The 15,473-nt window shown below is 41.3% G+C and overlaps 1 protein-coding gene across 1 annotated transcript; it reads right to left on the bottom strand.

Moving 5' to 3' along the window:
* Nucleotides 1–1,314: 1,314 nt before the first annotated feature.
* On the bottom strand, nt 1,315–10,013 carry LOC106542243 (parvalbumin, thymic CPV3). Its single transcript, XM_087728816.1, has 5 exons — nt 9,913–10,013; nt 6,922–7,019; nt 3,731–3,863; nt 2,356–2,465; nt 1,315–2,156 (listed from the first exon to the last, which is right to left on the bottom strand). Exons 2-5 carry the CDS (start codon nt 6,980–6,982, stop codon nt 2,131–2,133), a joined length of 330 nt encoding a protein of 109 aa, XP_087584942.1. The 5' UTR covers nt 6,983–7,019; nt 9,913–10,013; the 3' UTR covers nt 1,315–2,130.
* Between the last annotated feature and the right edge of the window lie 5,460 nt (nt 10,014–15,473).

Below are 15,473 nucleotides of genomic sequence, written 5' to 3'. Positions count from 1 at the left end.
GGGAAGGAAGGCCTGGGCCGCCCAGTTCTGGCCTGGCTTTGCCATGAATAAAGTTTATTAAGAGTTTTAAGGTGGACATGAGAACTAAGACGGAGGGAGAGAGGTCGGCATGGAGAGGAGAAGAAAGAAGGAAGGAAGGAGGGAAGGAAGGAAGGAAGAAAAAAGAGAGAAAGAAAGGAGGAAGTAATGAAGAAAGAAAAAGAAGGAAGAAGAAAAAAGAAAGAAAGGAAGGGAGGGAGGAAGGAAGAAAAAGGAAGGAAGGAAGAAAAAAGATAAAGAAAAGAGGAAGAGAGGAAGCAATGAAGAAAGAAAAAAGGAAGGAAGAAGAAAAAAGAAAGAAAGGAGGAAGGGAGGAAGGAAGAAAGGAAGGAAGGAAGGAAGAAAAAAGAGAAAGAAAAGTGGAAGGGAGGAAGCAATGAAGAAAGAAAAAGATGAAGGAAGAAGAAAAAATAGAAAGAAAGGAGGAAGGGAGGGAGGGAGAAAAAGAAAAAAGGAAGGAAGAAGAGGAGGAAAGGAGGAAGGAAGAAAGAAAGAAAAAAGGAAGGAAGAAGAAAAAAGAAAGAAGGAAGGAAGGAAGAAAAAAAGAAAGGAGGGAGGAAGGAAGAAAAAAGAGAAAGGAAGGAAGGGAGGGAGGAAGCAAGGAGGAAAGAAAAAGGAAGGAAGGAAGAAGAAAAATGAGAGAAAGGGAGGGAGGGAAGAAGCAAGTAGGAAAGAAAAAGAAAAAGGAAGGAAGAAGAAAAAAGAGAAAGGGAGGGAGGAGGAAAGAAAAAGAGAAAGGGAGGGAGGAGGAAAGAAAAAGTTAGGAAGGAAAGGTGGAAGGAAGAAAGAAGAAAAAGAGGAAGAAAGAAAACGAAGGAAGAAAAGAAAAAGAAGCAAAAGCATTTCGAGGAAGAAAACTTCCAATTTCCTCTGCAGCAAGTACGGTTGCAGAATTTATGAAATTATTTTAAAAGCTTATTTTTCAGCTTTTATCATTTTTTACATATATTCATCAGTCACAATAATGCATTTTTTTTCCTATTTCATGCAGGAAGTTTATAAGGGGTTTCCAGTCAACAATAAATAAATAAACAAACCTTTTCCTATAATCAAGGAAGTTAAATTTAATCGTCTTTGCAATAATAGGAGTTAATGATGCGCTACAAACTATGGCTTCTGCCTTTTAGGTTCAACACCAACTAGCAGAGATCCAGCAGACGAGCATTGCCCCATTTCCTTACTATCTTAGTTTTCATTTGTAATTTGCATTGTTGATGGGACTTCGATAAAGCTTCAATAAAATATATTTTAAAAAAAGAACAGAGTCGAGGAAAGTGGAATTCAAACACGTTTATTTCTGTGCAAAAGCAAAATTGTCGCTGCTGACAATTTCAAATGCGAAAGATAGGTTTAGACCAGATTTTTATACTGTTTGCATAAGGAGATTAAGGTTTCATTCATTGGTTATTTACCGCTTCCCGGATTTGCTTACTATGCACGGACTTGCATCTACCGTAATCTTCCACCTAATGATCATAAATGATTTCTGTGGCTAAGCAAAGCAGTGGTTAAGTGAGTTTAGATCCGTTTTGAACTGTTAATGTCGCTATTCAAAGAGAGACATCTGTCTGTTGTACCACAGAGACTCTGAAATTATCTTTATTCGGTAGCTTGAGTGAATTAACATTTGGAAATTGGACAGGAAGTCCTCGAGATACGACATGTTCAAAGGTACAACAGAGGGTCCCAAATGACATACAAACCTGTTTCAAAGTTACAACGGCTGCAATGCCTCTGTGGTCATTCATCCTTATGACCAACCACAGGGATGCTGCCTATCCCCTGCCTCTCTCGCCTTCATCCCACTCCATGGAGACCCAAGAGTTGGGAAGTGGGAGCATGGAATGACATGGGGGCGATGGGGGGGCCTTGGGAGGACCAGAGCAGGGATATGGGGTCAGCTTCAACTAACAACTGTCACAACCTGTTATGTCAGGCTCCATTACAGTCGTATCTTGAGGACTACCCGTAGTAGCACACCACTGAATAGGAGGCAAAGCATAACAAAGAATCCTTGGGTTTGGAAGTTTCAAGAGAACTCTTTTGGGGCAGCAGAAGTTCTTCCATCAACCAAACCACTCCTGGTCTTCTTTAAGACTGTACCATCTCCTGGAATTCTGTAATAAAAGGAGAAGCAGTTGGAAGGTTTTTGAGTGGGGAAAAAACTCTCCAATAGAAGAGTTGAAGTAGAGATACTGTACCACTTTCATATCCAGAAGTTCTAAACTCTTGATGGAGATCATGGTTGACTTGCACAAAATTTATAGTCAACAATAAATTGTGTGCCCGAATGAATCCGAGTCAAGCAACTCATACCTTCAGCCCCAACCTTCCCATCTCTATCGCGGTCTCCTGCCGCCATGAATTTTTCCATTTCTGTCGCTGTTAACAAGCGAGCCCCGGGCTGAAACTTCTGGAGGAAGAATCTTGAGAGAGGAGAAGAAAAGCAGTGTCAAGTGTGGATATTCTTTGGAGCTGAGTTGATAAGGGATGCCAGACAAAACTCTAGATCAATGTTTCTCTACCGTGGCAACTTCAAGCTGTGTGGACTTCAATTCCCAGAATTCCATGCTGGCTGGGGAATTCTGGGAGTTGAAGTCCACACCACTTAAAGTTTCCAAAGATTTGGCATTTTGTCTTTTTACTTGGCTTTCCACTAGGTCTTTTATCAATGTCTTATTTTGATATAATGAGATATATGATGAGAGACGTTAGTATAGCCACGTGGGTGGAGCCAGTTCAAGGAATATTTTTACATGCATAAAAACGTTTTAAATTCAAAGATGCTTGCCTTTTACACCAAGTTTTCTCACTGTGTAGATGCAATTTTAAATGAGAAACCAGAGACCTGCAGTTCCATTGCAGATAATCCTATCAGGAAGGATTTTATTATTTTATTATTGTATTATATGTTATTATTTTATTATTATGTTATTATTATTTTATTATTATTTTATTATTATTTTATTATTATTTTATTATTATTTTTTATTATTTTTATTATTTTATTATTGTATTATTGTATTATTGTATTATTGTATTATTGTATTATTGTATTATTGTATTATTGTATTATTGTATTATTGTATTATTGTATTATATGTTATTATTTTATTATTATTTTATTATTATTTTTTATTATTTTTATTATTTTATTATTATTTTTTATTATTTTATTATTTCATTATTTTATTATTTTATTTTTTATTTTATTATTTTATTATTTTATTATTATTTCATTATTTTATTATTTTATTATTTTATTATTTTATTATTTTACTATTTTACTATTTTATTATTTTATTATTTTATTATTTTATTATTTATTTTATTATTTATTTTATTATTATTTTATTACTTTGTGATTTTATTACTTTATTACTTTATTACTATTTTACTATTTTACTATTTTATTATTATATTATTATATTATTATTATATTATATTATTATTATATTTTATTTTTATTATTATTATATTTTATTTTTATTATTATTATTATATTTTATTTTTATTTTTTTAATTTAATTTTATTATTTATATTATATTATTTTATTTTATTTTTTATTACTTTATTTTATTTTCAGACTTTATTTGGGCTCGCGCACCCCCGCCCCCCATGTAAAAAATTGTGCCTACAGCGCTCACAATATATTTAAAGAAAGAGAAGAAAATTGTGAAGCTTCCTTACGATAACTCCTCTTCTTCAATAACTCCATTTTCATCGTCGTCTAAGAGTTTGAAAATGTTCTTGATTTGGTTGACGCTCTTTTTGGACATCCCAGTAAGCTGGAAGAATTTTCTGTGGTCGAAACTACCTGGAGCTAGGAAGAAAAGACGAAGAAGAAGAAAGGACTACCGTGAGGTAGAACTTTGGAGAAAGGAGGATAATGTATCCTCTTCTTCCTCCTTTCTGCCACCCTTTGCTTATATCTAAAATAAGAGAATAACAGAGTTGGAAGGGACCTTGGAGGTCTTCTAGTCCAACCCCCTGCTCAAGCAGGAGACCCTATAACAGTTCAGACAAATGGCTGTCCAGTCTCTTCTTAAAAGGTTCCAGTGTTGGAGAACTCACAACCTCTGGAGGAAAGTTGTTCCACTGATTAATTGCTTTGATTGTCAGGAAATTTCTTTCTCCTAGGAATGGTTCATTCCTTGTTTAGTTCCCACCCATTGCTCCTTGTCCTGCCTTCAGGTGCCTTGGCGAATAGGTTTAAGGTTTAAGGTTTATTATTTATAGGCCACCCTTTTCCCTGAGGGGACTCAGGGCGGCTTACAATTTATAGGGAGGGGAATACAAAACAATAAGACATAAACAATACATAAATTAAAATAGAACACAACATTCATTCATCATTCGGGTGGGGACGGATTACAATCTTTATCCCCAGGCCTGACGGGATAGCCAGATCTTCAGGGCTGTGCGAAAGGTCTGGATGGTGGTGAGGGTACGAATCTCCACGGGGAGATCGTTCCAAAGGGTCGGAGCTACTACTGAAAAGGCTCTCCTCCGCGTAGTTGCCAGTCGGCACTGACTGGCAGATGGAACTCGGAGGAGGCCTAATCTGTGTGATCTAATAGGTCGTGAGGAGGTAATTGGCAGGAGGCGGTCTCTCAAGTACTCAGATCCACTACCATGGAGGGCTTTATGGGTGGTAAGTAGCACCTTGAAGCGCACCCGGAGATCAACAGGTAGCCAGCGCAGCTCGCGGAGGATAGGTGTTATGTGGGCGAACCGTGGGGCACCCACAATCACTCGCGCGGCTGCGAATAGTTTGACTCACTCTTCTTTGTGGCAACCCCTGAGATATTGGAACACTGCTATCATGTCTCTCCTAGTCAGAGGTGGGTTCCTACCAGTTCGCACCTATTCGGTAGAACCGGTTCATCAAATCTACTGAACAGGTTAGAAGAGGTTCCACCAGTGGACCAGGAAAGCAGGCCACACCTACAGAAGAGGTTCCAAAATTCTTTGAAACCCACCACTGCCCCTAGTCCTTCTTTTCATTAAACTAGACATACCTGGTTCGTGCAACCTAATTATCTTCGTTGCTCTTCTCTGCCCTCTTTCTAGAATCTCAACATCTTTTTCATATTGTGGCGATCAAAACTGGATGCAGAATTCCGTATGTTCTTCATGCTTTAACCTCCAGTTCCCTAATCATCTTTGTTCCTGTTGCTTCGTTGCATACATTACATTCTATTATCAAAGATACTCAGTTTATAAAACCTCTACGTGCAAGAAAAAGTCTTAACAAAAGTCTTGTCTGACAATTTTAAAAAGAAAGCCAAGTCTATGGGGGGGGGGTCCTACTCCACATTTGGACATTGGTAGAACCTGACTGTCTTCAACTCTTTTTAAAAATCAAAATGATTGGTTAGAAATCCTGCTTGTCAGCCAGATAATCATGCTAGAATTAGGATAGAAACATCTCAATTCAAGAGATAATTTGGGACAAACATTAATTAAGAGGCCCGCCTCACCCAATTTTCCCCCCAATATATTTTTATTATTTTTACATTTAAAATAATGCAGTACCGCAAAGTCGGAGTGACCATACATTCACATTATATACAGCTAGTCACAACTATTGACAGTTAGCCTACTTAATACATTATCAATCCTTCTGTCCAATCACAGTACATACAGTTTATTCCAGTCTTGTCACCTTGTTTTATACCAGTCATAAAATCTATTCCAGACTACAAAATATTCCGATTCCCCTTTATTTTTAAGTTCAAGAGTGAGCCAATCTCACTCCGCACAGGCCAACACTTTTCTGATGATATCTAGCTCTGATGGTGTATTTTCTTTTTTCCAACATTGTGCATAAGTTATGCACGCCGCAGGAATAGGAGAAAGGGAAAGGCAGAGGAAGAATGGGAGGGAGGGAATGTAAGAGTAGGAAAGAGGGGAGGAATGGGAAGAAGAGGGGAAGGCTAAAGGGGAGGAAGGGGAAGGAGAGAAGGGAAAGGAGAGGAGGAAGGAAGGAAGGAGAGAAGAAAGAGAAGAAAGGGGGGTAGGAAGGAGGGAAGGAGGGAGGGAAGGAAGGAGGGAAGGAAGGAGAGAAGGAAGGAGGGAAGGAAGGAGAGAAGGAGAGAAGAAAGGAGGGAAGGAAGGAGGGAATGTAGGAGAAAAGGAAGGGGGAAGGAAAGAGGAAAGTAAGGGGGAAAGGAAGGAGAGAAGGAGAAAAGAAAGGGAGGGAAGGAAGGAAGGATGGAAGGAGAGAAGGAGGGAAGGGGAAGGGGAAGGAGGGAGGGAAGGAAGGGGAGTAGGAGAGAAGAAACGAGGGAAGGAAAGAGGGAGGAGGGAAGAAGAAGTAGGACCGTTGTAAGATAAGATGGATCTATGGGATGTTAAAAAAGCAATCTTTAAGTATATTGTCAACAGTAGGAAAAATTGTTATAAATACATATTATTAAGAACAGTTATGAGATCATATAATTGTGAATGTATATATGAAATTGATAAAAAATAAATTAAAAAAAAAGTTATGCACGCCGCAGTTAGTACATGAATAATTAAATAAAGTGTATCTTTCTTAAACCCCCTCAGAAGAAAAATTTCCGGTTTAAACAAGATTTGGCTTCCCACCATTTGTTCTAACCACGATTGAATCATCTTCCAATAATTTTTTTGCCTCATTGGCGCCTCACCCAATTTTGAAGGGCTCAAGATACATTTAAAATGCAAGATGCCTTCTAAATTGGTGGCCTAATAATTACTTCATTGCCAGACCCGTCCTGTGTCTAGATGCTGGAAATTCAGCTTGGTAAATTTCTCAATCAAAGACTCACCAAAAACAGGCTTAGACTGTCTCTGAGCTTTTGGTCAGAGCTAGTAAAGCAACTCTTAATTTATTTTCCCCAATGTCATCTTACCTTGAAAAGCTTGGATTGCGGCCGCAATATCCAAAGGACTAAGGAAGTCACTCATGCTCATCTTGGATCTTGCCAAAGGAAGGTATAGCAAAGCAGTACTATAAGGACAGAAAAAATAGTATTTGCACTAAGCAGTGTTAAGAGAAAGAAGAAGAATTAAAAACAGAAACAACCTCTTGCAAATTGCCTTACAAATGTCTCCATAACCCGTGGAATCATTCGTCAATCACTTGTTTTTAATCAATCATATTGATTAATTAATTAAGTCCATCCTTCCTTCCTTCCTTCCTTCCTTCCTTCCTTCCTTCCTTCCTTCCTTCCTTCCTTCCTTCCTTCTTTCCTTCCTTTCCTTCCTTCCTTCTTTCCTTCCTTCCTTCCTTCTCTTTCTTTCCTTGGCTCTTTGAATATATAGTATATAGCTAGATGTCAACTTTCTGTTCTAACTTTCGAGGTTCTTCAATAAATATAGCTAGATTCCTTCCTTCCTTCCTTCCTTCCTTCCTTCCTTTTCTTTCTTTCTTTCTTTCTTTCTTTCTTTCTTTCCTTGGCTCTTTGAATATACAGTATATAGCTATATGTCAACTTTCTGTTCTAACTTTCTAGGTTCTTCAATAAATATAGCTACACTCCTTCCTTCCTTCCTTCCTTCCTTCCTTCCTTCCTTCCTTCTTTCCTTCCTTCCTTCCTTCCTTTCTTTCCTTGGCTCTTTCAATATACAATATATAGCTAGATTGCAGACATTTCTAACTTTCTAGGTTCTTCAATAAATATAGCTAGATTCCTTCCTTCCTCCCTTCCTCCCTCCCTACCTTCCTACCTTCCTTTCTTCTTACCACCCTCCCTCCTTCCCTTCCTCCCTCCCTCCCTTCCTCCCTCCCTCCCTCCCTCCCTCCCTCCATCATCAGATTAAGTACCAGAATTTTTCAGCTTTGTACTTCACTTAAGTCCCAACAATTTCATCCCGATTCAGAAAGGAGGCACTTTTACGAGATTATTATTATTATTATTATTATTATTATTATTATTATTATTATTATTATTATTTGTGCGTGTCTCCTTTACACAATTCCTCAAAGGCAAACGACAAACGCTGTATCACAGAGGCTGGTCTCTACTTTCTACTTACTTTGCCCTGTAGGGATCCACAAAGCAAGGAGGTGGCACCTCGGCTGAACGGTCCCCTACCTAATTTATATAAGACTCAACGGGTGACAATAGCTACTTGGGTTACCTTTTCGAGGATTAGGTGCACCACTTGAGCCTGTACTCAGGTGTCGCGTTTAACTAATGAACCGGGTTTTGTCTTCCCCCGTCTATTTATACCCCAGTGTCAGGGTTCCCCCTCCCCCAGCAAAAGAAGACTCCAAGGCTTGAAGTTCCTAAAAGTTCCATTTTATTAGAGATGTCATATTGGCGCATCGGGGAAAACCCACATCTGAAACTTTCCAGGTTTTCCCCACCCAAAAGAAAGTTTCCAGCACCCACAAGTCCATCACATGGTCCAATCAAAGCACCGTCCCAACTGGAGATGCCTCCCAGTTCCAACTCTCCAAATGCAGATGTCCTTGACTTTCTGAGAAAGAATGTTACTATGGCTATGCATCACCCTTGCTCCGTAAACTTCTCTTTTTGCAATGCAAAAACTGGCTCCCAGGCCTGACACCAAGGATGACAGGATGGGGAGAACTCTAGAGGCTCCCCGATCTAATAACACCGAAAGAGGATGAGAATGGGCGACAGGCCAACGTTGGTGGTTATGCCAAGTATCGAGGTCCAGTCAAGACAGATGGCTCTGGAAAGGAGAGATTAGTGCCCAATGCTTTGGACAGGGAAGGATCAGAGTGGACATCTTGGGGGGGAATAGAAGGAAGAAAGAAGGAAGGAAGGAAGGAAGGAAGGAAGGAAGGAAGGAAGGAAGGAAGGAGTGTAGCTATATTTATTGAAGAACCTAGAAAGTTAGAACAGAAAGTTGACATCTAGCTATATACTGTATATTCAAAGAGCCAAGGAAACAAAGAAAGAAAGAAAGAAAGGAAGGAGGGAGGGAGGGAAGGAAGGAAGGAAGGAAGGAAGGAAGGAAGGAAGGAAGGAAGGAGTGTAGCTATATTTATTGAAGAACCTAGAAAGTTAGAACAGAAAGTTGACATCTAGCTATATACTGTATATTCAAAGAGCCAAGGAAACAAAGAAAGAAAGAAAGAAAGGAAGGAAGAAAGGAAGGAGGGAGGGAAGAAAGAAGGAAGGAAGGAAGGAAGGAAGGAAGGAAGGAAGGAAGGAGTGTAGCTATATTTATTGAAGATGTCCTAGAAGGACCTAGAAAGTTAGAACAGAAAGTTGACATCTAGCTATATACTGTATATTCAAAGAGCCAAGGAAACAAAGAAAGAAAGAAAGAAAGGAAGGAGGGAGGGAGGGAGGGAGGGAAGGAAGGAAGGAAGGAAGGAAGGAAGGAAGGAAGGAAGGAAGGAAGGAGTGTAGCTATATTTATTGAAGAACCTAGAAAGTTAGAACAGAAAGTTGACATCTAGCTATATACTGTATATTCAAAGAGCCAAGGAAACAAAGAAAGAAAGAAAGAAAGGAAGAAAGGAAGGAAGGAGGGAAGAAAGAAGGAAGGAAGGAAGGAAGGAAGGAGTGTAGCTATATTTATTGAAGATGTCCTAGAAGGACCTAGAAAGTTAGAACAGAAAGTTGACATCTAGCTATATACTGTATATTCAAAGAGCCAAGGAAACAAAGAAAGAAAGAAAGCAAGGAAGGAAGGAAGGAAGGAAGGAAGGAAGGAAGGAAGGAAGGAAGGACTCTAGCTATATTTATTGAAGAACCTAGACAGTTAGAACAGAAAGTTGACATCTAGCTATATACTGTATATTCAAAGAGCCAAGGAAACAAAGAAGGAAGGAAGGAAGGAAGGAAGGAAGGAAGGAAGGAAGGAAGGAAGGAAGGAAGGAAGGAAGGTGATTCCACATTGCTAATACATAGAGGTCTTACCCGATTAACTTGGATTCTGGCGGCGAAGGGAATAGCTGTGATATTACCCTGTAGATGTCTTTTAGAATGTGCACATATGTGATGCGGGAGATACTTTGGTGTTGTGGGTTTCACTGGTGTGTCCTTCACAAGGTCTGTTCAGAGATAATGAGGAAGGACATTTCCCCCAGGAGGGCTGTAGAGGTATGATAAGCAGACGCTTATCTTATCAAGCACGCAAGACCTCCAAACCTAGGACCTTACAGGTATTGTCCTCCTCTTCCTCCTCCCTCCCTCCTGAAAACCCATTCCCTTCTAGCACTGATGGTGTCACCTAGTTGAGTAATGAAATGTCTTACTCCTGAGGGGCCAGAAGACATTCAAAGCAAAAATGCAGAAATCAGGGACTTCCAACTGTGTCTTTTTTCGTTGAGGGTGTTATTTGGAACCCTGACAGATGTTGGCTGGTGAATTGTCTTTTCCTGATTTATCTCTTGACATCTGGAAAGAAAAATTGTGTCAACCAATGGGTCAATGCACTATTTGAGCTCCGGCTCTGATTGGGGGTCTGTGGTTCCCCCCCCCCCCCCCACACCATAGGATTTCTTGTCTTATCAATGTTTAGGTAGATTCTTACTCCCGAGGGCCCAGAAATTTTTCAAAAATGCAGAAATCAGGGACTTCCAACTGTGAAATAACTTTTTGCCCAATCTTGTCCTTCCGCAATGACTTGGAAAGAATGAAAAGGTTCAAAAGAACGAACTAGTCAGGTGCCCGGAAAATCAAGTAAAGTTAGTGAAATGAATCTGTTTGGTCTCGTGGTTAAGGCGCTGGGCTAGAAAAGCAGGAGACAATGAGTTCTAGTCCCACTAGGCATGAATGCCAGCTGGATGACTTTGGGCCACTAGGAGACAGTGAGATCTAGTCCTTCCTTAATCAATGAAAGACGGCTGGCTGATTTTGGACCAATCACTAGGATATGGTGAGTTCTAGTTCCACCTTAGGCATGCAAGCCAACTGGATGACTTTGGAGCAATCACTAGGAGATGGTGAGTTCTAGTCCCACCTTAGTCATGGAAGCCAATTGGATGACTTTGGGCCAATCACCAGGAGAAAGTGAGTTCTAGTCCCACCTTAGGCATGGAAGCCAACTGGATGACTTTGGGCCAATCACCAGGAGAAAGTGAGTTCTAGTCCCACCTTAGGCATGCAAGCCAACTGGATGACTTTGGAGCAATCACTAGGAGATGGTGAGTTCTAGTCCTGCCTTAAGCATGAAAGCCAGCTGGGTGAGCCAGTCCCTCTCTCTCAGCCGAAGCCACCTCACAGGGTTGTTATTGTCAGGAAAATACTGTAGGAGGAAGAGGAAGGTGTGTTGGATATATTCGCGGCCTTGAGCTGTGTGTAAAAACCATAATGGCAGGATCTAAACAAGCGAGCAAAGAGAAGATTGGATGAAATCTCATCCCAGAGTTCCGGATGGTGCTAATCCTATCCGGAGGGTTGATCTCCAAAGTGAAGCAGGAATTGCATTTCAGAACGAAGGAGATCCTTCCGTGCAGGTGACAATCTATAGTTACTGGTGCTTCTTTATTCATTGATGATAGCTTTCATCCCAAGCATTGCTTTCTGCCTCCCTTAATTAGAATAATGACATCATTGGGGTCAGCTAAGGAGAGGGCAGTTTAATTAAAAGGTAATTGGGGTCAATTAATTTCTTTTGGAGATGACCCACTCAGGAGGGACTTTTTCCTGAGTGTGAAAACTAGCAGATGGGATTGCAGGCGATTACCCAACATTGTTAGTTTGTAGGGACAACTGAGCTGGTGTTGGAACCCAATCATCAAATCCGATGCTTAAGGATCAAATCCCCAAAGTTCTCTGCACCGTCAATATCTATCCTCAAATCGTTGTTTTCTTTTTTCTCGTTTATTCTATTGTTCCACCCCTTTATGTTTTTTCCCGCTTCTTTTCATTTCTTCGTTTTTATCATCGTAAGCCGCCTAGAATAGCTGGCAAAGAAATCGAACCCATGACAAATAATCATTTTGCTACGGGAGAAGTACCCTAGTCCAGGGGTCAGCAACCTTAAGCACTCAAAGAGCCACAAAGGTCCTAACCAGGATAAAGCAGCCGTAAAGTGAGATTTGGACATTAAGTGTGAAACCTACTGGGTCAGGCTGGACAGCCTCTTAGAACCCCTTTACTTCTGTAGTAAAAGCCACATAGACAAGAGTTGGAACTTGCAATAGAATAACAGGGTTCCACCACAAAACCGCGTTCGACTAAAGCACACTCGACGAAACCGCGTACCTGACGTCATCACAGCGCGATGAAAAAAGCATGCTGTGAGCGGTAAAGCTAAAATTAACCCCTAAACCTAAACCTAACCCCCTGAAACCTAACCCTAAACCTAACCCTAACCCTAACCCTTAACCTAACCCTAAACCTAACCCTAAACCTAACCCTTAACCTAACGCTAACCCTAACCCTAACCCTAACCCTAACCCTAACCCTAACCCTAACCCTAACCCTAACCCTAACCCTAACCCTAACCCTAACCCTAACCCTAACCCTAACCCTAACCCTAACCCTAACCCTAACCCTAACCCTAACCCTAACCCTAACCCTAACCCTAACCCTTACCTTAACGTGAATCGGCTTGCTTTCAAAGCGCTTTTTAAAGCGCCCTTTTTTCTCCGCGGTCGCTGTTGTCGCGCTGCTGATGACGTCAGCGACGCGCTTTAATCGGGCGCGCTTTAGTGGACCGCGGTTTTGTCGTGCCACGGAATAACAGGGGCAGTTAGAAGTTGCTTAAAGGAAGTGTCCCCACACAGAAGGTCTGTGTGGCTTGAATAAATGGAAATTGCATGAAAGATCTTTGAGGGGGAAAAAATGGCCCTAAAATGAGGCACATCCCCCCCCATGAGATATGACGAACAATGGTGGTTCAAGAATTTAATCCACCAGGCTAGGCATCTCATCATGTACCAATAATTCTACCAGTAAAGCCTCAAGCCATGCCTGTCTGCCTACCACCTCAAATACCTAGAGACAGCCGAAAACTGTTTGCGTTTGAGGAAAACCTAGTAACTGGTGACAAGAGGCAGTTTGCTTGCCAAGGATTTGAAAAAATAAAAAGAATAATTCACCTACCTTTTTGGCGAAGTAATGTGCAACTCCAATAAGACAATATAATATTGTCTGATTGGAAAATGAGTGAAAAGAAGCTGTGTGCCAAATTGCAGGATGAGAATTTCAAACGTTGTGCTTCTAGCCAAACCTTCTTATACATCTGCAAGCAGTGTGTGTGAAAAAGAACTCTTTGTTTGGAGTCTTAAAGCAGAAGTTAGAATTACCTCAGGCTCTGACAAGAAAAGGGAAGTTGGCTTATCTATGTAAACAACTGGACTGTGTTGCAAAAGGCTGGCCACATTGCCTAAAGATTCTAGCCACCACGGCTCGTGATAGAAGAAGCTAATACATTAACTTTTGGACAGGCTACTTTTATTTACACAAGCCATGCAATTCAAAGAATTTTAGAAATGAAGGGACATTTATGGTTAACAAACCCAAGTAGCAAAATTATGGGCTTTAGATGGAGCATTACAAGAGAACAATGCGCTGCAATGCGCTCTACATGGGGCAGCCCTTGAAGAGTATTCGGAGACTTCAACTCGTCCAGAATGCAGCCGCGCGAGCAATTGTGGGTGCACCTCGGTACACCCACGTTACACCTATCCTCCGCGAGCTGCACTGGTTACCGATCAGTCTCCGGATACGCTTCAAGGTGCTAGTCGTAACTTATAAAGCCCTTCATGGTATTGGATCTGGGTACTTGAGAGACCGCCTGCTGCCAATTACCTCCCACAGACCCGTTAGATCTCACAGGGTTGGCCTCCTCCGGGTGCCATCTACCAGCCAATGCCACCTGGCTATTACCCGGGGGAGGGCCTTCTCTGTGGCAGCTCCGGCCCTCTGGAATGAACTCCCCGCAGGGATTCAGACCCTCACCTCTCTCCAGGCCTTCCGAAAAGCTGTCAAAACCTGGCTTTGCCGGCAGGCCTGGGGGTGATGAGTTCCCTCCCCTCTCGACATGTATGGTTGTGCGACTGTTGCTTATTTTTATTATTTGTATTTCGTTTTTATGTTCCCCTTTTTCCCCTTTTGAATTGTTCGCCGCCCTGAGTCCTCCCGGAGAAGGGCGGCATATAAATAATAAAATTCCAATTCCAATTCCAACAAAGAATGAAAGGATGAACTTCTGAACTGACTCCATATGCCTTCCTTACTTTGCATATCAATACTGCTGATTATGGGGAAAGAGGTCTTTTAACGGGCCGCAGGAAAGAAATTAAGCAAATGTGTGAATCGCACTGTTAAGGAAAAGATTAGATGTGTTGAAACCCACCTTAAATGAGTAGACGCCTTACCCTTAGCTCTCAGGACTATAAGATTTACCCCACGTAAAGGACTCTAAACTGGATGGTCGGATCCAGCAGAAAAGGGAAAAGCAGCTGGCAGAAAAACAAGGCTGTCAGCAACCCGAGGTGATCAGAGCCACCTTGACATGATAACTTATGCAGCATTGAAAATTGTGAAGGAGACTGAGCTCCAGATATTCCAAAGCAGAAGAACTCCATCTTACATTGACCGCTTACACGCACTGTGTGCCTATGCAAGTGAAAGGTGTAGCATGTGTGCTCAAGTCAACCCAAAGGATATTATCCCATGGATTCATTAGCTATCGATTTCACAGACATGCCCAAGTGCGGGCTATGTAAGGCAATGCTAGTCATAAATGGGTGAATGCATTGCCAATGGCACTTTAGTCTGTGTGATGCTCTATGCAAAAGGGAATTGGGTTATCTCCTTTTGAAGTGATGTTTGGGAGACCCCCAGTTATGAGTGCTAACTTGAAAAATCATATAGGGCACCTAGGTCTAATAGGGGCCTTATGGGTGAACCAAAATGGTGAGAGAACTGAAAAGCAAATACAAGAAATCCAGCAATACTGTGTGTCCCTCAGTCCACCATGTCTGACCACCTCTAGTCATAATATTCAGGTGAGAGAAAAAGTATAGTAAAAGGAGAAAGGAGAAGAATTTGAAACCTAGATGGAAGGACCCGTATACTGTGGTCATGTAAGTAAAAGTGTTGGAATCCAAGTTTTGGATTCACTGGACTCAAGTTAAGCCAGCTGCTGATGTGTATGGGAAGCAGAGGTGGGTTCCTACCAGTTCGCACCTATTCGGTAGAACCGGTTCGTCAAACCTACCGAACCGGTTAGAAGAGGTTCCACCAGCGGACCAGGAAAGCAGGCCACACCTACAGAAGAGGTTCCAAAAAATTTTGAAACCCACCACTGGCAAGGATCTTGTAATTTGACAGCTTTAAGACTTGCATGCTTCAATGCCAGAGTTCCTGAGCCAACGTGACTGGAGGAGGAATTCTGGGAGTTGAAGTCCACAAGTCTTAAAGCTGTCAACTTTGAACACCCCTGAGGTTATTTTTTCTGAAGGGTTAGGGGTGCAAGGATCTTGTAACTTGACAGCTTTAAGACTTGCATGCTTCAATGCCAG

This window comes from Thamnophis sirtalis, unplaced genomic scaffold (assembly GCF_051295495.1).
Source record: "Thamnophis sirtalis isolate CommonGarterSnake01/CBP01778 unplaced genomic scaffold, rThaSir2_p1.2 scaffold_14, whole genome shotgun sequence".
Taxonomy (NCBI): domain Eukaryota; kingdom Metazoa; phylum Chordata; class Lepidosauria; order Squamata; family Natricidae; genus Thamnophis; species Thamnophis sirtalis.
This window is presented reverse-complemented; position numbering and strand designations above follow the sequence as displayed.

Bases quoted from the DNA above. Each gene is read 5' to 3' on its own strand.
- LOC106542243 (XM_087728816.1), bottom strand. From the start codon at position 6,982: ATGAGCATGAGTGACTTCCTTAGTCCTTTGGATATTGCGGCCGCAATC. The intron at 3,864-6,921 runs GTAAGATGACAT...TTTTCTTCCTAG, and splicing joins CGCAATCCAAGCTTTTCAAG to CTCCAGGTAGTTTCGACCAC. The intron at 2,157-2,355 runs GTATGAGTTGCT...CTTTTATTACAG, and splicing joins TGGGAAGGTTGGGGCTGAAG to AATTCCAGGAGATGGTACAG.